The 26,545-nt window shown below is 42.4% G+C and overlaps 1 protein-coding gene and 2 long non-coding RNA genes across 9 annotated transcripts in view; 2 read left to right on the plus strand and 1 right to left on the minus strand.

The window, feature by feature from the left end:
• Nucleotides 1-20,729, plus strand: part of LOC102411198 — a 72,420-nt gene extending 51,691 nt beyond the window's left edge. For 2 of the 5 annotated variants that reach the window (XR_006641374.1, XR_006641375.1), the window contains exons 4-6: nt 13,547-15,288; nt 19,683-19,785; nt 20,595-20,729. This is a non-coding gene — a long non-coding RNA (uncharacterized LOC102411198). Of the gene's footprint in view, nt 1-13,546; nt 15,289-17,348; nt 18,232-19,682; nt 19,786-20,594 lie in introns of all 5 variants that reach the window. The other 3 variants (XR_006641372.1, XR_006553207.2, XR_006553209.2) reach the window with 2 other exon arrangements.
• TENM2 (teneurin transmembrane protein 2) overlaps nt 1-26,545 on the minus strand; it is a 1,791,425-nt gene that overhangs the window by 34,925 nt on the left and 1,729,955 nt on the right. For all 3 annotated transcript variants that reach the window (XM_044947351.2, XM_044947353.2, XM_044947352.2), the window contains 2 exons: nt 22,758-22,933; nt 21,080-21,315 (listed from right to left, as the gene is read on the minus strand). In XM_044947351.2, coding sequence (XP_044803286.1) covers nt 21,080-21,315; nt 22,758-22,933 — 412 coding nt within the window. The remainder of the gene's footprint in view (nt 1-21,079; nt 21,316-22,757; nt 22,934-26,545) is intronic.
• On the plus strand, nt 20,747-25,817 carry LOC123335006. The gene is made up of 5 exons (XR_006553219.2): nt 20,747-20,888; nt 21,134-21,295; nt 21,723-21,978; nt 22,332-22,520; nt 22,876-25,817. It is a non-coding gene; the product is annotated as an uncharacterized LOC123335006 (long non-coding RNA).

A 26,545-nucleotide genomic window follows, 5' to 3' on the forward strand; every position in this document is an offset into this window, starting at 1 on the left:
ACTTTCTGCTCTTAGGGTGGTGTCATCTGCATATCTGAGGTTATTGATATTTCTCCTGGAAATCTTGATTCCAGCTTAAGCTTCATCAAGCCCAGTATTTCACATGATGTACTCTGCACAGAAGTTAAATAAGCAGGGTGACAATATATAGCCTTGATGTTTGCTGTTCCATGTCCAGTTCTAACTGTTGTTTCTTGACTTGCATACATGTTTCTCAGGAGGCAGGTAATGCAGTCTGTCCTGAGGCCAAACTATGGTAGAGGTAACGGTCATCTCCTCCAAGAGGACTTATGCCAGCACACCATACCTCCCAGGACTGTTGATGTCAGTGCTCCTGACCCCGTGGCAGGCCACTGTTGACTCTCAGACACTCACAGGCAAGTCTCGCTCAGTCTTTTGTAGGGTCACTGCTCCTTTCTCCTGGATCCTGGTGCACACAAAGTTTTGTTTGTGCCCTCCAAGATATTCTGTTTCTCTAGTCCAGTGAAAGATCTGTAATCAAATCCCACTGACCTTCTAAGTCAGATTCCCTGGAGTTTCTCAGTCCCTTTGTCAGATGCCCAGGTTAGGAAGTCTGTTTTGTGGGGCCTAGAATTTTTGCAACAGTATGAGAACTTCTTTGGTGTAATTGATTAATCTTTAACATGTTGTTTAATCTCCACATATTTGTGAATATTCTAGTTTTCTTTTGTAATTGACTTCCAGTTTCATACCATTGTGGTCAGAAAGGATGCTTAATATGATTTTAGTCTTATACATTTGTTAAAACTTATTTTGTGGGCCTAACATATGATCTGTCCTGGGGAATATTCCGTGTGCACTTGAGAACAATGTGTATTACATTGTTTTTGGATGGAATGCTCTACATATAACTGTTAAGTTTATTTGGCCAAATCTATTGCTTAAGGCCACTGTTTCCTTACTGATTTTCTGTCTGGACAATCTACCCATTGATGTAAGTGGGATATTGTCTCCTACTATATTTCTGTATATTTCTCCCTTTAGATCTGTTAATATTTGCTTTATATACTTAGGTGCTCCTATAGTGGGTACGTAAATATTTGTAAACACTATATCCTCTTGCTGAATATACCTTCTTGTCATTATGTAATGCCTTCCTTTAACAACTTTCCCATATCATACAATAGTGTTAAATTATGGTCATAATGGTCATTACTCATAGCACTTATTTGTCTTAACACTGGAAGTTTGTACATTTTAACCGCCTTCTTCTAATTCTACTTCCCTCATTTCTGCCTCTGGTAACCAAAAATCTGATCTGTTTTTTACAATGAGTTTGGGGTTTTTTGTTTGTTTTACATATTTTAACTGTAAGTAAAATCACGTAGTATTTATCTTTCTCTGTCTGACTTATTTCACTTAGCGCAATGCCCACAAGGTTCATCCATGTTGTTGTTACTGGCAGGGTTTCTTCATTTTTATGACTGAATAATATTCTGCTGTCTGTCTGTCTCCATCTACCTACCTATGTACAGATTCTTTATATGTTTACTTTCAGTGGACACTTAGGATATTTCCATATCTTGGCTATTATAAATAATGCTGTTTGTGAACATGGGAATACAGATAGCTCTTTGACATAGTGGTTTTTCCCTTCAGACATACTCCTAAAAGTATAATTGCTGGATTGTATAGTAGTTCTATTTTTGCCTTTTTGAGGAACCTCCATACTGTTTTCCATAGTGTCTGTGCCAATTTGCAATCCCAGTAGTGTAAGAGTTCCCTTTTTTCTACATCTTTGCTACTTTTATTACCTCTTCTCTTTTGAGGATGGCCATTCCAATAAGAGTAAGATGCTGTCTCATTGTGTTTGTGATTAACGGCAATCCACTCCAGTACTCTTGCCTAGAAAATCCTATGGACAGAGGAGCATGGTAGGCTCCTACAGTCATGGGGTCGCAAAGAGTTGGACAAGACTGAGCGACTTCATTCACTCAGTGATCAGTGATGTTGAGCATCTTGTTGAGATGTTGAGCACACCTGTTGGCCACCTATATATTTTCTTTGCAAAAATGTCTATTCAGGTCCTTTGCCCATTTTTAATTGGATTTTTGCCATTGAATTGTATGAGTTCTTTACATAGTTTAGATGTTAACCCTTTATCAGGTATATATGTATGTGTTTGCTCAGTTGCTCAGGTATGTCCAACTCTTTGCAACCCCGTGGACTGCAGTCTGCTAGGTTCCTCTATACATGATGTTTTCCAGGCAAGAATACTGGAACAGGTTGCTATTTCCTACTCTAGAGGATCTTTCCAACCCAGGGATCAAGCCTGTGTCTCTTGCGCCTCCTGCATTGGCAGGTGGATTCTTTACCACTGTGCCACCTGGGAAGCCCTATCAGATGTATAGTTTACAAATGCTTTTTTCCAATTTTATAGTTATTCCACTTTGCTGTGTTTTTTGTTTTTTTTTTTTTTTCTTTTTTTTTTCTGTGCAGAACTTTATAGTTGATGTGTTCTCACATGTTTATTTTTGATTTTGTTGAGTATGCTTTAGGTGTCATACCAAAAAAATCATTATCAAGACCCATGTCAAGGATTTTTTCCCCTATTTTTTTCCTCTAGGAGTTTTATAATTTCAAGTGTTACATTTAAGTTATTACTCCATTTCAAGTTAATATTTGTGAGTAGTCTAAGGGGCCTAGTTTCATTCTTTTACACACGAATATCCAATTTTCACAGTACAATTTATGGAAGAGACTTTGTTTTCTCCTTCAAGTATTCTTGGCTCTTTGTTAAATACAGTTGACCACGTATGCCTGAATTTATTTCTGGGCTCTCAATTTTTTTTATTGGTTTGTTTGCCAGTATCATACATTTTGATGACTATAACTTAATACTAGAGCTTGAGACCAGGAAGTGTGATACTTTTTGCTTTGTTCTTAGTTCTTAGGATTTCTTTGATCATCAGGGTCTTTTGTGGTTCCATACAAATTTTAGGAGTGTTTTTCTACTTCTGTAAAAAATGCCATTGGAATTTTAATAGGAATTGCATTGAACCTGTAGATGGCTTTTGTTCAGTTCAGTCGCTCAGTCGTGTCCGACGCTTTGCAACCCCATGAATCGTAGCACACCAGGCCTCCCTGTCCATCACCAACTCCCGGAGTTTACTCAAACTCATGTCCATCGAGTCGGTGATGCCATCCAGCCATCTCATCCTCTGTCGTCCCCTTTGTTAGTATTGACATTTTAGTGATCTTAATTCTTCCAAATCATGAACATGAGATATGTTTCATTTATTTGTATCTTCTTTGATCAGTGTTTTGTTTTTTAAAGCAGAAATATTTCACCTCCATAGTAAATTTATTCCCAAGTGTTTTATTGTTTTTGATGCTATTGCAAATAGTATCATTTTCTTAATTTCTTTTTCAGATAATTCATTGTGAGTGTATAGCTACACTTCTGATCTTTTTATGTTAAATTTTTTATCCCAAACTTTTCTCACATTTGTTGATTAGAGCTAGCAGTTTCCTGGTATTTAGGATTTTCTATGTATAACATCATGTCATCTATAAATAGAGACAGTTTTACTTCTTCCTTTTTCAATTCTGGTACTTAAAAAAATTTTTTTTTTTTGCCTAATTGCTCTGGCTAGACCTTCCCAAATTATATTGAATAGGAGTGGTGAGAGTGGGCACCCTTGTTTTGATCCTGATCTTAAGGGAAAAGGTCTCAACCTTTTACCATTGTGATGTAGCTGTGGACTTGTTACATATGGCCTTTATTATGTTGAGGTATGCTCTATCTATACCTAATATGTTAAGAATTTTTATCATGGACAGGTGTTGAATTTTGTCAGATGATTTTCCTGCATATATTGACATGATCATATGAATTTTTTCACTCATTCTGTTAATGTGATCACATTGATTATTTGCAAATTTGGAGTCATCCCTGTATCCCAGGAACAAATCTCAGTTGATCCTGTGAATGATCCTTTTAATATGCTCCTGAATTTGATTTGCTAGTATTTCATTGGGAATTTTTACATCTATATTCATTAGGGACATGGTCTGTAGTTTTCTGGTAGTGTTCTTTTCTGTTTTGGTATCAGCGTAAGCCTGGTCTTGTAAAATAAGCTTGGGGGAGTGTTCTCTCCTCTTAGATTTTCTGAGAGAGTCTGAGAAGGACTGGTGTTAATTCTTAAAAATGTTTAGGTAAATTCATCAGTGAAGCCATCCGATCCCGAGTTTTTCTTCATTTGGAGATTTTTTTGATTACCAGTTTTCTTCTTACTAGTAACTGGTCTGTTCAGATTTTCTGTTTCTTCCTAATGCAGTCTTGCTAACTTCTATGTGTTTAAGAATTTTTCCATTTCTTCTAGGCTGTTCAGTTTGTTGGTGTATAGCTGTTCAGAGAAGCCTCCAATGATCCTTTGTATATGTTCTTCATTTATGATTTTGTTCATTCGGATCCCCTCTCTTTTTCCCTTGGCTGGTGTACCTAACGGTTTGTCAGTTGTATTGATCTGTTCAAAGAAGCAACTGTGAGTTTGTTTTATATACTTTATATATTTCCTGTTGTCTATATCTGCTCTTTATTGTTTCTTCCTACTGGTAACTTTGGGTTCAGTTTGTTCTTTTTCTAGTTACATATACACGTTATCTATTCTTTTTAAAATTCTTTCCCCACGTAGGTTATTACAGAATCTTGAGAAGAGTTCCCTGTGCTGTACAGTAGGTCCTTATTGTAGGACCTACCTGCGCTGTACAGTTCAGTTCAGTCGCTCAGCCGTGTCCGACTCTGTGACCCCGTGAATCGCAGCACGCCAGGCCTCCCTGTCCATCACCATCTCCTGGAGTTCACTCAAACTCACATCCATCGAGTCGGTGATGCCATCCAGCCATCTCATCCTCTGTCGTCCCCTTCTCCTCCTGCCCCCAATCCCTCCCAGCATCAGAGTCTTTTCCAATGAGTCAACTCTTCACATGAGGTGGCCAAAGTACTGGAGTTTCAGCTTTAGCATCATTCCTTCCAAAGAAATCCCAGGGCTGATCTCCTTCAGAATGGACTGGTTGGATCTCCTTGCAGTCCAAGGGACTCTCAAGAGTCTTCTCCAACACCACAGTTCAAAAGCATCAATTCTTCGGCGCTCAGCCTTCTTCACAGTCCAGCTCTCACATCCATACATGACCACAGGAAAAACCATAGCCTTGACTAGACAGACCTTTGTTGGCAAAGTAATGTCTCTGCTTTTGAATATGTTATCTAGGTTGGTCATAACTTTCCTTCCAAGGAGTGAGCGTCTTTTAATTTCATGGCTGCAGTCACCATCTGCAGTGATTTTGGAGCCCCCAAAAATAAAGTCTGACACTGTTTCCACTGTTTCCCCATCTATTTCCCATGAAGTGATGGGACCAGATGTCATGATCTTCATTTTCTGAATGTTGAGCTTTAAGCCAACTTTTTCACTCTCCACTTTCACTTTCATCAAGAGGCTTTTTAGTTCCTCTTCACTTTCTGCCATAAGGGTGGTGTCATTTGCACATCTGGGTTATTGATATTTCTCCCGGCAATCTTGATTCCAGCTTGTGCTTCTTGTGCTGTACAGTAGGTTATCTATTTTAAATATAGTGGTGTGTATATCAATTCCAGACTCCAAATTTGTCCCCTACATTTCACCTTTGGTAACCATAAGCTTGTTTTCTAAGTCTGTGAACTTATTTGTAAATAAGTTCATTTGTATAATTTTGTTAGATTCCACATATAGGCAATATTATATGATATTTTTCTTTGTCTGACATTTCAATTAGTATGATAATCTCCAGGCTCATCCACGTTGCAGCAAATGGCATTATTTTGTTCTCTTAAATGACTGAGTAATATTCCATTATATATATGTACCACATCTTCTTTATCCATTCCTCCTCTGTCAATGGACATTTAGGTTGCTTCCATGTCTTGACTATTGTAAACAGTGCTGCAGTGAACACTAGGGTGGCATATATCCTTTTGAACCATGGTTTTCTCCAGATATATGCCCAGGAGTGGGATTGCTGGGCCATATGGTAGTTCTGTTTTTAGTTTTTAAAAGGAATCTCTACATTTTTCTCCATAGAGATGGTACTAATTTACCTTCCCATTAACAGTGTAGGAAGGTTCCCTTTTCTCCACACTCTCTTCAGTATTTATTATTTGTAGACTTTTTGATGGTGATCATTCTCACTGGTGTAGGTGGGGAAACAGTGGAAACAGTGTCAGACTTTATTTTTTTGGGCTCCAAAATCACTGCAGATGGTGATTGCAGCCATGAAATTAAAAGACACTTACTCCTTGGAAGGAAAGTTATGACCAACCTAGATAGCATATTCAAAAGCAGAGACATTACTTTGCCAACAAAGGTCTGTCTAGTCAAGGCTATGGTTTTTCCTGTGGTCATGTATGGATGTGAGAGCTGGACTGTGAAGAAGGCTGAGCGCCGAAGAATTGATGCTTTTGAACTGTGGTGTTGGAGAAGACTCTTGAGAGTCCCTTGGACTGCAAGGAGATCCAACCAGTCCATTCTGAAGGAGATCAGCCCTGGGATTTCTTTGGAAGGAATGATGCTAAAGCTGAAACTCCAGTACTTTGGCCACCTCATGTGAAGAGTTGACTCATTGGAAAAGACTCTGATGCTGGGAGGGATTGGGGGCAGGAGGAGAAGGGGACGACAGAGGATGAGATGGCTGGATGGCATCACCGACTCGATGGATGTGAGTCTGAATGAACTCCGGGAGATGGTGATGGACAGGGAGGCCTGGTGTGCTGCGATTCATGGGGTTGCAAAGAGTCGGACACGACTGAGTGACTGAACTGAACTATTAAGTCATTTTGAGCATCATTTCATGTGCTTCTTGGCTATGTGTATGTATTCTTTGGAGAAATGTCTATTTAGGTCTTCTGTCCATTTATTTTAAAATTTTTCTGATTTTGAGCCACATGAACTATTTGTAGACTTTGCATATTAATTCCTTGTCTGTCACATTGTTTGCAAACATTTTCTTCTGTTGTATGGGTTGTCTTTTTGTTTTGCTTATGGTTTCCCTTGCTGTGCAAAAGCTTTTGAGTTTAATTAGGTCCCATTTATTTTTGTTTTTAATTTCCATTACTCTAGGAGACAGACTGAAGAAGCTATTGCTCTGATGTATGTTAAAGTGTGTTCTTTCTATGTTTTCCTTTAAGAGTTTTATAGTGTCAAGTCTTACATTTAGGTCTTTAATTCATTTTGAATTTCTTTTCTTGTATGGTGTTAAAGGATGTTCTAATTTAATTTTTTTTATATGTAGCTGTTCAGTTTTCCCAGCACCATTTATTGAAGAGACTGTCTTTTCTTCATCGCATAGTCTTGTCTTCTTTATCAATAGATTAACTGACCACAGGTGCATGGATTTACCTCTGAGTTTTGTGCCTGTTCCATTGAGCTGTATTTTTGTTTTTCTGCCAGCACAATGCTCTTTTGATGACTGTAGCTTTGGAATATAGTCTGAAGTCAGAGAGCCTGACTCCTCCAGCTCTGTGTTTCTTTCTCAAGATTACTTTGGCTATTTGAGGTCTTTTGCACCTCCATACAAATTTTAAGAATTTTGTTCTAGTTCTGTGAAAAATGCCATTGGTAATTTGATAGGGATTGCATTGACCCTGTAGATTGCCTTGGGTAGTACAGTCATTTTGACAATATTGATTCTCCCAATCCAAGTACATGGTATACCTTTCCATCTGTTTGTGTCATCTTTGATTTCTTTCATCAGTGTCTTACAGTTTTCAGAATAGAAGTATTTTGCCTCCTTATGTAAGTTTATTCCTAGGTATTTTATTCTTTTTGATATGATAAATTGTTTACTTTCCCTTATCTTTGTTAATGTATAGAAATGCAACAGATTACTGTGTAGTCATTTTGTGTCCTGCAACTTTACTGAATTCTTTGATAAGCTCCAGTAGTTTTCTGGTAGCAGCTTTAAGATTTTCTATGTATAGTATCATGTCATCTGCAAACAGTGACAGTTCTACTTGGTGAGAAAATGCCAGCCTCCAGGAGAGCTCACACCAACGAGTGCTCCCCAGAACTACTGCTGCCAGTGTCTTTTTCCCTGCAGTGAGCCAAAGCCTCCGCCTTTGTTTGCAGAAGGCCCTCCAATACCAGCAGGTAGGTATTCTATGACCAGGCTTCCGGGAGTCAGGTCACTGCTTTTTTCCCTGGGTCCTGGCACACACTCACTCCTGTGGGAGAACCTCTGCAAAATAATTATTTTCCAGTTTGTGGGTCATCTACCAGGTGAGTGGACTTCCTTGGTGGCTCAGACGTAAAGAACCTGCCTGCAATGCATAAGATTTGGGTTCAATCCCTGAGTTGGGAAGATCTTCTGGAGAAGGGAATGGCAACCCACTCCGGTATTCTTGCCTGGAGAATCCTATGGACAAAGGAGCCTGATGGGCTACAGTCCATAGGGTCACAAAGAGTCAGACATGACTGAGTGAATAACACTTTCACTTTTCACTTTACCAGGTGGGTATGGACTTGATTTTAGTGATTGTGTCCTCCTACCATCTTCTTGTGGCTTTTTTGTTTTCGGATACAGGATATCTTTTTTGGTAGGTTCCAGTATTTTTTTGAGGATGGTTGTTCAGCAGTTAGTTGTATTTTTGGTGTTTTCATAGGAAGAGGTGAGCTCATGTCTTCCTACTCTACTTTGTCTCCACCTCCAGACTGTTTCTTTAGGAGCTTTCTTGCTTCCTAGTATAGGTGGTGGTGATGTGAACTGTCTTAGAACTGCTTTTGCTGCATCCCGTAAGGTTTGGTATATTGCATTTCCATTTTCATTTGACTCAAGATTCTTTTAAATTTCCTCTTTAGTTTCTCTTTGATCCACTGGTTTTTCAGGATTGTGTTTTAAAATTTCCATGTATTTGTAAATTTTCTAGTTCTCCTCCTATTATTGATTTCTAGTTTCATACTACTCTGGTCAGAGATGATACTTGCTATGATTTTAGTTTTTTTGAATTTGTTATGACTTGTTTGGTGCCCCAGCATATGGTTTATCTTAGAAAATGTTCCATGTGCACGTGAAGACTGTGTATTCTGCTGCTGTCAGACAGCATGCTCGGTGTGTCTGTTAGGTCTATTATATCTATCTATACTGCTGTTCAAATCTGATGTTTTCTTATTAATTCTGTGTCTGAATGATGCATCCATTTATTGAAAGTGGGATAGTACGATTCCCCACTATTATTGTATTGCTGCTTATTTCTCCTTTTAGTTCAGTTTTTGTTTAATATATTTAGATGTTCCAGTGTTTGGTATATAAATATTTATAATTGTATTTTCTTTAATGAATTGACCTCTTTATTAGTATATAATGACCTTCTTTGTTGTTGTTTTAAACTATTTTTAAAGTCTTTCGTTTGATATAAGTACAGCTACCCCTTTTTTGGGGGGGATTATTTTTTGGTGTACTATCTTTTTCCACCTCTTCACTCTGAGTCTATACATGCCTTTAAGGCTAAAGTGAGTTTCATATAAGGCAGCATATTGTTGGATTTTTAAAAAATTAGCCATTCTATGTCTTTTAGTTAGAGAATTTAATGTTTATGTTTAAAGTGATTATTGATAGGTAAGGATTTACTACTGCAATTTTGTTCATCATCTTCTGGCCTTTGGTAGATGCATTGTTCCTTTTTTTCATAACCTGCTATCTTTTTTTGGGTGTGTTTTGATGTCTTTTGGCACGAGTGTTCTTTGACTTCTTTATCATGTTCTTTGTGTAATTACTACAAGTGTTTCTATTGTGGTTACCACTAGGCTTACATAAAATATCTTAAAATTATAATATTCTATTTTAAATTGATAAAAACTTCAATATAACTCCTGAAATTTACACTTTAACTTTTCCCATTTTAGTTTCTGGTGTTATGGTTTACATATTTTTAAGATTACATACCTAATAACAGATTAGTTATGATTATTATTATGTTAGCTTTTTAACTTATAACTAGAGTTGTACGTGAATTACATTACACTCTTACCATATTACATAATCTAACTTTGACCGTACCTTTATCATTACAAGTGAGCTTTACTTTCTTCATTTTTACGATGCTAGTGAGTGTCCTTTTATTTCTACTCAAAGAACTCCCTTTATCACTTTTGTAAGGCAGATCTAATGGGGACAAACACCTTGCTTTTGTTTGTTCATGAGTCTTTATCCTTCTTTCATTTCTGAAGGACGGTTTTGCTTGGTATAGAGTTTTTGGTTTAAAGTTTTTTCAAGATTTTGAATATATCATCCCATTTTTCCTAGCCTGAAGTTTCTGGTGAGAAACCTGTTGATAGTCTCATGGGGGTTCTTTTGTATGGGATGTCTTTTTTTTTGTCCTGCTGCTCTCAACTTTCTTTATCTTAGACTTTTGACATTTTTTTTTCCTTCTTTTAAAAGAAAAAAATTCTTGTTTTAAAATTTAAAATTTCTTTTTCTTTTACAAATTTGTGTGGAGGGCTGACTTTCAGTAGATTACAGCAAGGGAGCTGCTCTGCTACCTATGAAACCCTGACCCAGAAGCAGGTCTATGAATGATTTAGCAACAGGTTCCTCACGAACATGCAGTGTGTGACAGGTGAGGGGGTGGCCACTTTTCCCGCTGTGCCCCATGTCCCAGGATGAAGGGCTCTCCACACTGACCCTGGTTCTGACACCATGGTGGGAACGGTGGGGGACCAACTTTTGAAGATTTTAATTGTAATGTGTCTCAGTGTAGCCCTATTTGGGTTCAAGCTATTTGGGGTCCTTTGAGCCAAATTGATCTGGATGTCCATTTCCCTTTTTTTTGATTTATAAAAATTTCAGCCATTATTGCTTTCAATATACTTTCTGTTCCTTTCTCTTTGTCTTCAGGAATTTCTGTAATGCAAATATTCTTTGTGCAGGAGCTGGGGTGGGGTGGATAAGTGCAAAGCCTTTCATCACTGTTTTTCTGTTTTGTTTTTGTTCCTCTGGATAATTTCAACTGCCTTATCATCCAGGTTGCTGATTTTTCTTCTGTGTTGATTCTGCTTTTGAAGTGCTTTATTGACTTCTTCGGTTTAGTTAGTGTATTTTTTTTAGTTTTTGTCATGGTTTCTATTTTTGCTCAACTTGTGTTCAGTAGTTGTTTTCCTCATTTGTGTGCTCTTGCAGTTCACTAGAGTTCTTTAAGAGGACTATTCTGAATTCTTTGGCTGACAGCTGACAGATCTTCATTTAAGTAGGGTCAGTTATTGAAGCTCTCTTAGTTTCCTTTGGTGGTGTCATATTTCTCTGGTTTTTCATTCTTCATGGTGGTATCTGTGCAACGAAGTAAGTGGTCTCTCTTCTAGACCTCATAGGTTTGCTTTGGTAGAGAGAATTCTTCACCAGTTAGCTCAGTTTTGGTTTCTGGATGTACCTACTGATAAAGTCTTTGAGCAGGTAGGGCTTGATATTAGGATCTGTTTTTGAGTAAGGTAACTGCCTGAGGCCAGGGGTGAGAGGGTGTGCTGCTGACTGCGAACAGTTGGATAGGACTCTTGTCTCAGTTTCCTGCCTAAGGGATGGTATAGTATAGGCTCTGCAGTTGCCTAGGTTCTCTGGTCAGGCTTTTTAGACCATTGGGCCAGGTTACTATACTCAGCAGTAAGTAGCGTCCTTGTCCTAGTCAGGCAGCAGAATGGAATCCAAGGACTGAGTGGCTTTTTGTCGTGGGACTTGAATTTGGGAAGCGTATATACTGAATTCCCTGTCCAGATGGGGCTACTGGTTTTGCTCTGCAGATGGGAAAAGCCACGGAGTGTTTCTGTTCAAGTGCCACTATAAGCAGGGCTCTGGTTAGTTTCCTTGGTTGGGTGGGCTGAAGCCTGTAGTCAGCACTGAGTGGGGCTACACATTAGTTTCCCTGCTTGGGCACAGTGGGAGAACTAGCTCCAAGGTTTGTAAGGCTATTCGTTTGTGGTCTTGATCCAAACCAACTCCTGCCCCAAGCTCCCTGCTCAAATAGGGCCACTGGCTCTGCTCTACAGGCTATCAGCTCAGCCTTCCCATCTCTCTGCTTGAGACTGCTGTGAAGTCCATTCTCTACGCATTCCTGGCAGTGACCCTGGCCAGTCTGGGTGGGAGCCACACTCACTCAGCAGCTGGCAGGACTATGATCTGCTCCCCTGCCTGGATGCTGTGTGTGTGTGTGTGGTTCACCTCAGGCATCTCCCACATTTTCTGAAGAGGTTTTTCTGGTTTGCAGGAGCTGAGAGCTCCACTTAGCAGCAATGGGACTGTGGATGAACTCTCCCTGTCTGGGCATAGCAGGGGAAGCCTCCATGCCTGACACAGACTGTGCTCTGGGGGCCATCAGCTCTGCCTGCCTGCCTACTGGCTTGAGCACTGTTGGGCTTCCATGCCTTGGAGAGGGAGGTGGGCAGATCGGGCTCCAGGGCTGGCAAAACACCCCCCATTTGAGGACCTGACTTGCACCCAGTTGAGTTCCCCTGGTCAGACTTGGTTCTGCAGCTGAGCAAAGCTGCCGGACAGGATTACTACCTGGGTGCTGCAGGCAGGGACTTGGTCTGCTGTGCTCTTGAGTGTGGGTTGTTGCAGGCCCCTCCCCATTTCCCCCATCAAGTCCGATTCCCAGTGGTTGAGCCCTGCAGATTCCCTTGCAGGCCTGGGGGGACGATACAGGTGTAGTGGCTCTGACAAAGCAACTCACATTGCTGGGGTGGGGGCGGGGGGCCCTGAATGTCTCCCATGAGCTTGCCTTTTCCACTAGTGGAGCTGTGCTAGCTGGGGGAGGGGCAATGCAGTCCGTGGGCAGCTGTGCCCCTTACCCTTCTGATGTACCTGTCTTTCCCTCTGTGGTGCGTGTTGGGGGTTGCCTCAGCCTCACCCTGCATTGTAGAATGCTCTCAGTGATGCCTTGTTAGTTGCTGTGCTTGTAAGGGCACAGCAGTCAGGAATGACCTGCATTCCCACCTTGGTGATACTGCTGAGTTTAACTTTGGAAATGTGTAATTTCTATAAAAATGTCCAATCCTTCTAATAATTAAGTGTGATAAATTCACTGGAAGCAGAGCCAAGGAGTCTGGGCCAGCCACATCATCTAATCAAATATCTTGAATTGTGAGGGTCCCTTTGCTAAAGAGGAGGTGTCTGGGCTGTAGGGGTCGAAATTGTGGGGAGTCTGACAGGCAAGCTCAGCTCGTCGTGGGCACCTGCCCCGCCTCATCTTCAGAGTGTGCGGGAGTTTTCACTTAGCCACACGGCTCTCTTATTCCGAATTAAATTACCCATCTAACAATATTTAAATTAACCTTGAGGCTTCCTGGAGAACATAAAAGTTATTTTGAATTATTTTCACTGCCAGAATCAGCACAATTCCCTTCCCAGCCAGCTCGGTAGGTATTCAGTGATTGAGAAACCAATTTTTAAATTAATACAATTTTGTGTTTCCAAGGAAGCCATTATTTTTAATTATCGGGCATTTTCCTCAGCCTGGCTTCCCCAGTTAATAAAACTCAGCTACTTAGCATGGCTTTTATTTTTGCAGAGGGCAGACTTTGGGAAGTAGTTTCCCCATGTGGAATCTCCCTCCAGAATGTTTTGATCTCACCAAGCACACGCCTGTCACAAGGAGGCTCGTAAAAAACCCCGAGAAAAGGAAACGCTGTCGTCAAAATGGCCCTGCTGGGCCCATAACGGATGACTCTAACTTAGCTTGAGGGGCAGCGTGGGGAGCCGGTGAATCGAGAAACTGCAAAGAAGAAATTAACACTGAGCTGGGTCCCCTCCCGGAAGTGGCACTGAAGCACAGGAGGAGAGACCTCAGTTAGACTTAGAGCAGAACCCTTGCCTCTTCTGCTTTAAGTCTGGGAAACCCTGAAAAGATTCGTGAGGGAGGAGGGGGAGAGAGTCTCCTTGTCTGGCAGCATTGAAAAGCAGAACTCCCCGCTTGGAGAGTTGAGCTGTTCACCCACCCAGAGGAGAAGCCTGGCCTGGTTGACATCTTCATTTCCTTTCTGGGTCAGTCCTCTAGGATTTAAAAAGCAGCTCTCCCCAGCTCCCATACAACATGACTCTGTGCTACGTTGGGATCAGGGCTGGAGCAGACAGAACAACTTGCTATCAATTTAATGTTAGCTTAAATAATGCATAATTAGAAGGTTAAGCCTCTGCAAACACGTTAAATAATGTATTCCCCAAGCAAACACGATTTGGTGATGATGTGCTATTTTGGATGGTGGTGAGGTGGAAAGGTGGAAGAGACCTGGATCTGAGCTGCATTGTTGATATGGATCGTTTTTGTCATTATAAAGTAGAACCTTCCCTGGTCATGCCGTGGTTTCCTTATCTGTCATGGCCTGTGAACTTCTGGTGGGTAGAGGCTTTAGCTTAAGTTTCTCAGAGTCTCTATTATTTTGGAAAGTGCTTGGTGCTTGACAAGCATTTGTGAGTAAGGGGACGGAATTAGACTGGGTATAAGCGTGTTAGATCTGGGCTCTAACGTGAAAAACTGAGACAAGAAAATGTGAGCAGGACACTTGTGACCTCCAAATATCTGAAAGGCTGTCTTCATTCTAAACAGTGATAGTCATTCTGGGAGGAACCCTCGAGTCCTGGAATGAACACAGATGAGAGGGGGTGGATTTTCAGGATGTCAATTTAAAATCACATCCATTAGTTGAGCATTTCCTGAGCACCTACTATGTATGCTTGTTGATGTGATCCATACTTAAAATAGAGCAGAACAGTTAGGGCCCCTGCCCTTGTGAGCTTACAGGTCAGAGGAGGATAAAGACATACAAACCGACAGTGGAACACGTGTGTGGTTGTGAGCGGAAACACAGGAAGGCACTATGGAACGGAGGAGGGACAGACTCAGAACTGAGCTGACAAGGACAGCAGCCCAGAGAACGTGCTGCCTCGGGTGTGGGGTCGGGGTCCCAGAGTATGAGAGTTCAACAGGTGAGGGCAGGAGGTGGGTTAGGGAGAATATTCCAGATGCAGTGGTCAGGAAGTGGAAGCTTGAGTGGTTAGCAGGGGCCCTGCGCGGGTGTCAGAGAACTTCACTTCTGATGGAGGTGGAGGCAGGTGGTCCCTGGGGAGGCATGTGGCACAGAGGACAGGTGTCTGATGTGGAGGCTCAGCCTAGATGACCTGAATGGGGCTTGTACTTGTCATCCTTCAACCTGAACTTCTGGATGTCGAGTATGCCGTATGTCTCTTTAGCCTCTAAGAAGAAAGGAAGACGGTGCAGCCTATGGATGAATGCTCCTTTGCATTCAACAGTGGGTACGTCTGGTGAGGACTTCTATATTTCTATAGTCACTAAGTCATGTCCAACTCTTTTGTGACCCCCATAGACTGTAGTCCACCAGGCTCCTCTGTCCATGGGATTTCCCAGTCAAGAATAGTGAAGTGGGTTGCCATTTCCTCCTCCAGGGGAGCTTTCCGACTCAGGGATCAAACCCGCATCTCCTGCTTGGCAGGTGGATTCCTTACCACTGAGTCACCTGGGAAGCCCTTCCAAGATCCTTACCAGCACAATAAGGTCCCAGTCCCTTGACCTCACCACCCCCAGCTAATTTGCTCTAGCCCTTCTGCCTCATCTTCTGCTCAGATAACAAGCAATAGTCTTTTCTGCCTCAGGGCCTTTGGATGTGCTGGCAGCTTAGCCCAGAAGGCTTTCTTTCCATTCCATTACTGGAAAATTCCTACTCTTCATTCATTTTCTTACCCCAAATGCCATTTTCTTTGTGTGGCCTTAACCTCAATCAGATATGCCTTGTTTTCTCAACCATGTTCCCTCACAGCATCCATCACTATTTCTTTACATTATTTGTAGTTAATTTGATTACCATCTGTTTTCCCCTTGCTACAGTATAAGCTCCACGAGGGTATTTTTACTTTTCTATCACACCAATCAAAATAGCAAGTAATCCATAAGTAATGCTTGTTTGGGGATATATTATTGAACATATTTGCAGAGGCTTACCCTTCTATTACATATTATTTAAGCTAATGTTAAATTCGTAGCAAGTTCTGTGTGTACAAGCTCTGCTCAGAACTGAGTGTCCTGTCTGTTCACTAATATATCCTCAGTGCCTAATACAGTGCCAGGAACATAACAGGCGCTTGGGGGAAAAAAAGAAAACATGGGTTGGTGCAAAGTGAATGCACTGGGGCAGGAAGGGCTGACAAAGTTCAGGCTTTTGTGCTGACACTGTAGGTTAGCAGACCTACCAGAGTGGGACCCACGCGGAACTGAGTTCACGTGTGTGTGTTCACAGGCACACATGCACATCTGCCTCCCACCTTGTTCCCGTGTCACTGTCATTTGCCACAAAAGTAAAAGTAACACAAGCCAACGTGTAATTGCAATGTCATGCTAATTATACAGAAACCAAAACAAAATTACTAACTCCCACTCCTTCTGGGAATACTAATAACACTAATACCAATATCATGATGGAAGATTATCTTGGCAGCAATTTTCCTTTTGTTCTGCTACCTACACATGTAGCTGTTTCGTGCTTTTGCAATCTCGGTGTAAATCATAATCAGGAGGAGATATCCTAGAGGGTGGTTATATGCCTTCCTTATCAGAGAGAATCATGCAGTAAGCCTGTCTTAGCAAAGAGCAGAAGTTTTAAATCTTAACAGGAGGAGTTGGTTTCAGTTCTCTCTTCCAAAAGTATAGAAAGAAGTCTTGCTGGAGGGGAGGAGCATTAAAGCATGAACAAGTCCTCAGGACCAGAAGTTTGTTTTATGATTAGGCTTTGGAAGGATGGACGAGGAAGACTAGATCGGGGGTGTGTGAGTGTGATGTGACCATCTCTCTCTTCCTTCTTTGGGAGCAGCGCCCCCTTTCTTTGAGGTTTCCCCATCTAGAAGTTTTTCCTGAGCCATCCGTCATGTGGTACATGTGACCCAGCCATGTACAGACTCCCCGCCCCCTCCCGGAGCAGTGGGACTGGCCCAGGGCTGTGACTGCCATTCCAGCTGTGGCAGGCCCTTCAGAGGGCTGCAAAGGGATTTTGGTTTTTAATTCTGTAACAGATCCCTTTCTCGTTCCTCTGGGTCACTAAGCTGAGCTAATAGCAGCCTGGAGTCATCTTTAAGCCAAGCCAGCCTGATCTCCCCAGTGTGAAGAGATCACCAGTTGAAGGTAGGGGTAAATGAGCCTAAGTATCAAGGGAAACACTGATAAGAGATGGAAGGGGTCCAGGAGAAAGATGTCAACGTGATGATATTGTTTGAGCTGGTGAAGTCACTGGTGGGGAGAAGCAAGGCCACGCACAACACATGCCCTTTTTAAAAGCTCATTTGAGTACATGTCCTATTTCTTGCAGTGGAAAGATTCCTGACAGACGCATTTATGGACTAGGCACATTCCACGGAGGAGCCTTTTAAGGGGGCGTGGTCATCATATCTTCATCACCCACTGCCTAAATGCCCATCACATGTCATCAGGGATATAGCCGTGAGATGGTCTTCATGCCCGTAGAGCTTACAAGGCACCCTGATGTAATAGCTTTGTGAGAAGGTCAGAGGAAACAGGGAAGAGTGGTGGGTGGTGAGGGCTGGAGGCAGGAGGAAGTTTTCAAAAGAGATTCCTGGAGCAATCCTTGGGAGGCAGAAGGAAAAGTCTTCTCCACTTTGAGTCTAGGCAGCAACAACTGCTCGAGATTTTGCCCAAGTAAAAAAGCCATAAAGCTTTTGGTGGAAGGGAATGGCCATGGTCCATCCAGCCACCATTTTACACTTCAACCTTTAGGTAAGGGCTGCTGGTGCATCCCTCCCCTGAGAGATGCCCTTGGCTGGAATGCTGGAAGAAGCAGGTACCTAGGTGGGTTAGACTTGCACTGGGGACCATTCTGGGGATTCTGAACTCCAGGGATGCGCAGAGCCTTTGGCCCTCACTGCTCAACTGGCCAGACTCTCAGGAGTGGGCCAGCCCCTGGGAAAGGTCAGGCTGTTTGCGTCAATGCAAACAGATCCACAGGGGTGGGGCGCAACGATGGAGTGGTGCTGGTTCGGTGGTAGCACGTGACAGTTCATTCAGTTTCTTCCCCCTCCAAGAGGCAGGGCTGGGGCTGCCGGAATCGCACATCTCTGTCTCAGGGTTCAGGTCCCAGCTTCTATCCCACAGCAGAGCCTGGCAGGCTAGTCCTTGAAGTCTGGAGGACTCTTTGGCTTCCCAGTCTACCTGATCTCGGAAACGGCCCCTTAAAGGTGAGCCTGATATAGCCACCCTGCTAGCTGCCAAATCCCATTAACTAACTGTGTGCGCTAAGTAGCGCTCAGGTCTCCCTCTGTCTTCTCTGCTAGGGATTTTCTTTCTTGTTTGAATTACCCCCTCCTCCTATCCTGTCCCCATCTGATTTATCTTCCTCTGTACCCAGGGAAGCCTGAGAGGTCTTTCTAACACGACAAATCCCAACACGTCACTCTGCCAACCAAACCCTGAAGCAGTAGCACTCCCACCCTAGCAAAATATGCCCTTCATTCCCTTCCCATCCTGACTCTGACCAACTCACCATGTCTCACAGTATAACAACACAGACCTTTCTCTCCAGCCACACTGAGTTAGTTTTCTGAAATGCCATTTCTTTTTTTGAGGTGGGTGGGGGCAGAAACCTCTTTGCCTTTTCACAAGCGACGCTTTGATCACCCCTTGCTGATAATCTTTGCCTGGCTAATTCCTCCTGCTCTGTAGAACTGATTCCAACTCTTCTGTGAAGCATCTCTCAGCCCCGAGCTGGAGGGCAGGGACCCTGCTACGTGGTCACCAAATCTCCTTTCATTTTCTTCTTAGGCGTGTAGAAAGACACCATTTCCTAGGCTTCCTTGCAGTTAAGTTGAAGTCACCCCACTGTGTTCTCACCAGGGGGAATGGCAGTGATGCCTGCCACATCTAGCCGTGTTCATTAAGCCCCCACTTTCAGGGCTTATCTGTGCCCATTTGTTAACTGATCATAGCTCATCCTCCCCCGACTGATACAGTGGCGTTCCCCCTTCTTGACATCCTGGCCTCGTTGACAGCTCACAACATCACGTGACTCGCACTTGCCACTCCACCTTCCTCCTCTACCTTCTCCCAACGGCTCCCCAGCAATTTCCAGGAGCTGCTTTTATTTCATTCACTAAACAATTTATGAATTGAATTAAAATAAATGAGATGCAAATAAATTCCAGGCTTTCTCCCTCATTTTCAAATTACATTTTCAGTCCACTCAACCTGTTATAATCTCATAGTGATTTTCATTTAAGAGAGCTAAATGGATATGTGATTATTGTTACAGGAACTAACACCAGACAATTAAATGTTGAGGTGTTGATAGATAAAGCTGTGTTTCGATTTGCATAAACATGATGCCAGCAAATCTAACCCTGGCAGAAATTCAGTTATAAGACTTGCGTGCCTAACTTCTGCTAATTACCACGAGTACCATTATTACGACTTTTAATATTCGGAGTTGGGATTATGGCCATTTTATTTGAGGGCTGCATTTATCTGTATTTCAAAAACTCAGTCAAAATGCATCACTGACTTATCAGAGAAAAGGCATGATTACTACTCCTAATCAACTTCTACGGTGCAGTGTATCAAAAATCAATTATACAGCCCCGAAATCCAGTCATTAAGGATTTAGTTACTAATCTCATTTCATTTTTGTCTTTAGGAAGATACTGCAGCTTGCAACTCTACAGATACCAGCAGAGGAAGAAAAACATGGGCGACTGCTGATAACCTAATGTGGAGAATTAAACCCCAACTAAACAAAGGTAGAATCTTAACACGGAGTGGCCTGGTTCTGCAGGGAGTCACCTGGGCTGGCTGGATTTCAAGCCAATAACACAGTAGCAGTTATGACCCAGGTTTTTTTGTGGGTGAGCCTTCTGAGCTCGGGAATTCCAAAGCATTTGTTAAGCCCTGCAGCATCACATTGTTTACCATCTTCCTGGTGAGTATCTCGATCTACAGTGGTTTTTCATCTGTTAGTCGGCTTGCTATCTGCTACCTCACCTGCTGGCTGTAAGAGGGCAGGGATCTTGTGCTGTGGAGCTCCAGTGCGCGCCACAGTGCCTGGCTCCTCGTTAGGTGTTCAATAGATAGGTGCTGAATTTGACAAAGACTGAGATCCCAAAGATGTTCCCAGTGAGCATGAAAGTAAGAACCCGTCCCTCTTCACGCCATGTAAATGACCAGAGCAGGACCCAGGCTATCTGGATGACTGTCGATGGAATCAGGAGTTGTGAAGCCTATTGGCTAAGAATCCTAGCACGTGAGACAGAAAGAGAGAACTGGAGCTGAGTTCTGTCCTTGGCATTTTCAAACCATTGTACCCTGGAATTGGTTACTTAGCTTCCCAGAGCCCATGTTTTCTCCTCTGAAAAATGGAAATAATACCTACCCCCATTGGAAAGTAAGATAATGTAAGCAAAGCATTTAATGTCGTGTTTGCATCATAAAAGTCCTGCATGAATGTTATATATTGGTTTTAAAAGCTGTAACTTGTGGTGAGTTACCTAGTCTGCGGAAGCTAGAGTTGGTTGAAACTTCTTGCTGCAGCTTGCTTGTTACTTCCTCTTAGGAAGCCTTCCCTGATGCCTGCAGGGTGGATGAGAGCTCCTCCTCTGTGATCCCACCAAGCCCTGGATGCTCCTCCAGCTTCTCGCTCAACCCACTGGATTATCCTGAGTTCATCTGTTCTACCAGACTGTCAACTCCTTGCGCCTAGAGAGTGTGTTATAAAACTTATTTAGCAAAGCACACAGTAGGGCATAGGCACCAGCTCATTTGTTAAGTTGGCCAAACAGTGAAAGTTGACAGAGAAAATGGCAAGTGTGAAAAGAACACCAAAGGGAATCTCTACTTTCAGCTGAAGGTAAATCCTCACCTTTTCCATCCTAGGAAATGCAGAACATTTTCACTGAGACTAAGTCCCCGAGGGATGTGACTCACGTGTCTCTTCCCGGGAAGAAAGGAGCCATGCAGGCTTGGGAGAGGGCCTCAGCTCCTGAGGAAAGGGGGTGTACTCTGCCACTTTGTGGGGATAAGTTGGGTGGGCCGACTTACCCGGAGCTTCCTGCCAAAGATGGTAACTTTGCCTTTAATCTGTTCCTTTCTTAGGCGCCACTCAATGGAGTTGAGGCCATTCTCCATGGGCAGGGAGATATTGCAGCGCCCGATGGTGGGGGTGATGGTGCCCGCGAGCACGTGGGGCTCGCTGTGGAAGCTCACGCCCATCCCATTGGCGTACATCACCCGCAGGGTCCCGTTGTTGCAGAGCTGGTAGCTGTTCCGCACTTGATCTGGAGAAATGGAAGTGGGGGCAGGGAGAGGGAAATAAATTATCCATGCTGCTAGTCATGAGAGAACAGAACCCCTATTTTTGTAGGTTTCCATGGTACTTTGCAGCTGTCAGTCTAAGGCTGCCTTCAATTAGCTCACGTGCAATGTTAAGGTGAGTAGCAGAGATGCTACTGATCCGTGGAAAGAAAAACATTATTAATATGTGGCATTCTAGAAATAATTATGCTGTGATATTTTTCTTCTACTCACTGAAGACTATTAATAGTACATTTAAAGATGTATCTTGCCTACACAATTCGTGTCAATCAAATCCCTGATCTTTAACATATATATTTTAGCTGAAATGGAAAAAAATAAATGAAAACAGACTTAATTTTGTTTCCTTTCCCCTACCATCTAACCTGAGGCTGATGGTTTACCATGGGTCAGATCCACTGCAAATCAAGTCTAGGATTCTTCAAGAAGCAGCAGCCTTCCTGCCCTCATCTCTTTGCTGCTAACTCTACCATGATGCCACCTCCACACCAGACAAATCTGAGGAGCCTCAAATAGCAAGAGAGAGACTGAGCCAGTGGGTGCTGATAATGTGTGTTTATCTGCCCAAATGGAATCTACACTCGTCCATCAGACTTCTGACCTTTTCCCTTATCGAAAAATTCCAGGTAGGAAATGTGAGTCTGAGACTCTTCTTATGGATAAGTTGCTTCCTGATTATTTGGGCAGAGTCCAGCTGGGCTGGCCTCCGAGATGCTAACTTTTGGGGGTAGCAAGCAAGGGGGACCTGTCACTCCTGCGACTGCAGCCATCACGCAGAAAGACAAAAATCTACATCATTAATCATCTGGCAGAGTAGAAAGAGAGTCATGGAAACAGGCTCTGTCATGGGATAATAGTCCAGAAATGTCACCATTTATCTGCCACGAGGACACTTTTATCCTCTGACAACGGGCTAGCCCACCGACAGTCTATCTTAATTAAAAGAAAAATTAATCTGCACAATTCCTTTTCTTGCCAGGCCCCGTGCTTGTCCTGGAGTGTGCGTCATGTTGAACAGCAAGAGTAACTACGAGCTGGTCAGAGACCTTTACGGTCTGGGCAAGAGACTGCTAAAGGGCTCTGTGACTTGAGGACAACGGACTCATCACACAAATGTTTAATAGAATGAGACTAAAACCACCTTTGAGGAGGCAGCTGTGTTTGTTGGGTGAGTAGGGAGTGCTGGTGACAGAGAAGTGGGAATGGAAAGGGACATTCTCCTGTATCTGATTAAGTCCTTTTCTATAAAGTGGATGTCTTATAGAGTTAGTTTGCTATGGGCTAAAACTGCAGGCTGAGGGGTGCTAGGAAGTCCTCCCAGGCTTGGTAACTCACACCTGCCTCTGGCCTTGGCTGCATCTGAGGGTGAGGGTGTGGGTAGGATGGTGATGAGTGAGGGACTTACCTTGTACCACTGTGTAGGAGGCCTCCACCGAAGACAGGTTGGTAATGACGGTGACATCATCATCACGGTTGGAGTTCTCAATGTCGATAGTGATGGACTTCTCCATTTCCCGGTGTAGGCTGGTCACCACCCCCGTGGGGCGTGTCACGTTGGTGAGGCGGCCCTCGTGGTCATAGCTGGAGAAGAGATACACTGATGAGAAGCAGTTCCTGGGGCTGAAGACTTCCTCAAAACTCAGAACCCCACAAGGGATAGACTCACGGGGCTAGGAGAGAGAGGGGGAAGGTGGGGTGGCCAGATGGTGCAGCACGCCCACCTGCCCTGGGAAATGGTGATGCTTTCTACTATCCACCCATTTACCTAACAACATACTCAGTGAAAGCATTTCACCTCAGGCAAGGGGTACTTAATTACGCTTTCCCAAGTTAGTGAGAACAGCTCCTTTATGCTCTTTAATTTGGGCTCCACAAAGTAAAGGACTAATGAATGAACAAGAAAATCTGAATAGACCAATGAGGAGTAAGGAGACTGACTCATGAATCAAACCCTCCCACCAAACGGAAGTCCAAGATCACTCAGCTGGCTTCCTGGTGAGTTCTACTGAATATGCAAAGAAGAATTAATACCAGTCTTTTTCAAACTCTTCCAAAAAATAAACAGGAAGGAACACTCCAAAGTCATTTTATAAGGCTGGCATTACCCTGATACCAAAGCCATACATGGACACTGCCAGAAAACAAAATTACAATTCAGTGTCTCTAAACATAAATGCAAGCATCCTCAACAAAATATTAGCAAATCAAATACAACAGTACAGTAAGAGGCTCAGACACCATGATCAAGTGGGAGTTATTCTAGGGAATGCAAAGATGGTTCACATCAGCAAATCATTCCATGTGAAATACCATATTATCATCTCAATAGATGAAGAAAAACATTGACAAAATTGACAAGAAAACCCTCAATGAAGTGGATATAGAGGGAACATATCTCAACATGAAAAGACAGACCATAGCTAACCTCAGACACAGTGGTAAAATCTGACCATTTTTTCCTCTAAGATCAGGAACAAGACAAAGAATGCCACTTTATTCAACATAATATTGGAAGTCTTATCCAGAGCAATTAGCCAAGGAAAAAAGGTATTATTTGATAATAACATATTCTATATATGTGTATAAAACCCTAAAAACTTCACCCAAAAAAACTGTCAGAAATAAGTTCAGTAAAGTTGAAGGATACAAATATATAAAATCTATTGTGCTTCTATAAACTAATAACAAAGTACCAGAAAGAAAATTTTAAAAACCATTTATAGTTATATCAAAGAAGAAAAAAATACCTAGGAATACATTTAACCAAGGAGGTAAAAAACCTGTACATTGAAAGTTAGGACACTGATGTAAGAAATCAAAGAATATACAAATAAATGAAAAGATAGTATATGCTTATGGATTGGAATAATTAATATTGATAAATTATCCATGCTGTCCAAAGCAAGTTACTGTCTCAATGCAATCTCTGTCAAAATTCTAACGGTCTCTTCAGCAAGTGGTGTTGGGAAAGCTGGACAGTCACCTGAGAAGGAATGAAACACTGTCTTCTGCCACTCACGAAACTGACTCAAATGGAATGAACACCTGAATAGAGGGCCTGAAACCACAAGTCCTAGAAGTAAACAGAGGCGCTAAGCTCCATGACATTAGTGTTGTGGTTTTTATTTTTTGCACTTGACACAAAAGCAAAGGTAATAAAAGCACAAACCAACAAGTGGGATTATTTCAAACTAAAGAGCTTTTGCACAGCAAAGCAAACCATCCACAGAATAAGGCAATGTACTGAGTGAGAGAGAATATTTGCAAATCTGACAAGAGAAAATATCCAAATATATAAAGAATTTATACAACCCAATAGCCAAAAGCACGAACAATTGGACTAAAAAATGAGAGAACATACAGATGGTCCATCAGGTACATGAGAAGATACTCAGCATCGTTAATCATTAGGGAGTTGCAAATCAAAACCATACTGAAATATTGCCTCACAATAGTTAGAGTGGCTCTTATGAAAAAACAACACCAACCATGTTGGTGGTGACCTGAAGGAAAGGGAACCTCCTACACGGTTGTTGAGAATGTAAATTGGTGCAATCACTATAGTACACAGTATGGGGATTTTCACAGAGTAGAATTATCCTGTGATCCAACGCAACGGCTCCACTTCTGGGTGGAATCTGAGGAACACAAACACGCTAATTTGAAAATATTTATGCACTCACATATTCACTGCAGCATTATGTACCACAGTCAAGATATGGATTAAGGGGTCCATCTCCAAGATGAATCAAAAGAAAAAGCTATGCTATAAACAGAACATTATCCAGCCATAAAAAGAATGAAATTATGCCATTTGTGACAACACGCATGGATTTGAGGGCATGATGCTAAGTGAAATACGTCAGACAGAGAGACAAATCCCCTATGATTTCAGCTATATGTAGGTCTCAAAAACAACAAAACCCCACAAAAAACCAAGCCTATAGACACAGAGAACTGATTGGTGGTGGCTAGAAGTGAGGGGTAGATGAAGGGGGTCAAAAGGTACGTAATTTCCAGTCTCCCAAGGCAATAGAAATAAAAAATAAACAAATGGGACCTAATCACACGCACAAGTTTTTGCACAGCAAAGGGAACCATAAACAAAACAACAGACCTACAGACTGAGAGAAATATTGGCAAACAATGTGACCAAGAAGGGCTTAATTAGCAAAATATACAAACAGCTCACACAACTCAGTAACAAAAAAGCAAACAACTCAATCAAAAAAATGGGCAGAGGACCTAAAAAGACATCTCTTCAAAGAAGGCATACAGATGGCCAAGAGGCACATAAACAGATGCTCAACATAGCTGATTACTAGAGACATACAAATCAAAAACTACAATGGGAGTTTGGGTCAGAAGAACCACCATCAAAAAGTCCAAAAATAACAAACACTGGGGAGGATGTGGAGAAAAGGGACAGCTCCTGCACTGGTGTGGGAATATAAGCTGGTGCAGCCACTATGGAAAGCAGTATGGAAGTTCCTCAAAAAACTAAAAGGAGAGTCGCCGTATGATCTACAATCCCACTCCTGGGGATATACCTGGACAACACTGTACATGCACCCCAGTGTGCCCAGCAGCACTGTTTACACCAACCAAGACATGGAGACAACCTCAACCTCCATCGACAGAGGAGCGAGAAAGACGTGGTACACACACACAATGGAATATACTACTCAGCCAGGAAAAGAACGAACTAACGCCATCTGCAGCAACATCAGCGGACCTAGCGATTACCATACTAAGTGAAGTAAGCCAGAGAGAGAGACAAATACCACACAGTAGCACTCATGTGTGAAATCTAAAACATGACATAAATGGACTTACCCACGAAACAGAATCCGACTTACAGACAGAATACACTTGTGGTTCCCAAGAGAAAGGTGGGGTTGGGGAGGGATGGACTGGGAGTTTGGGATTAGCACATGCAAACTGTTACGGATAAATTACAAGGTCCTATTGTATAGCACAGGGAACTATATCCAGTATCCTATAATGAAGAATAATGGATAAGAATATGAAAAAGCATTGACTGAATCACTTTGTTATACAGCAGAAATTAATGAAACACTGTAAACCAACTATGCGTGCATGCATGCTAAGGCACTTCAGTCGTGTCCGACTCTGTGCGACCCCATGGACAGCAGCCCACAGGCTCCTCTGTCCACAGGATTCTCTAGGCAA

This window comes from Bubalus bubalis, chromosome 9, assembly GCF_019923935.1.
Source record: "Bubalus bubalis isolate 160015118507 breed Murrah chromosome 9, NDDB_SH_1, whole genome shotgun sequence".
Lineage (NCBI taxonomy): Eukaryota > Metazoa > Chordata > Mammalia > Artiodactyla > Bovidae > Bubalus > Bubalus bubalis.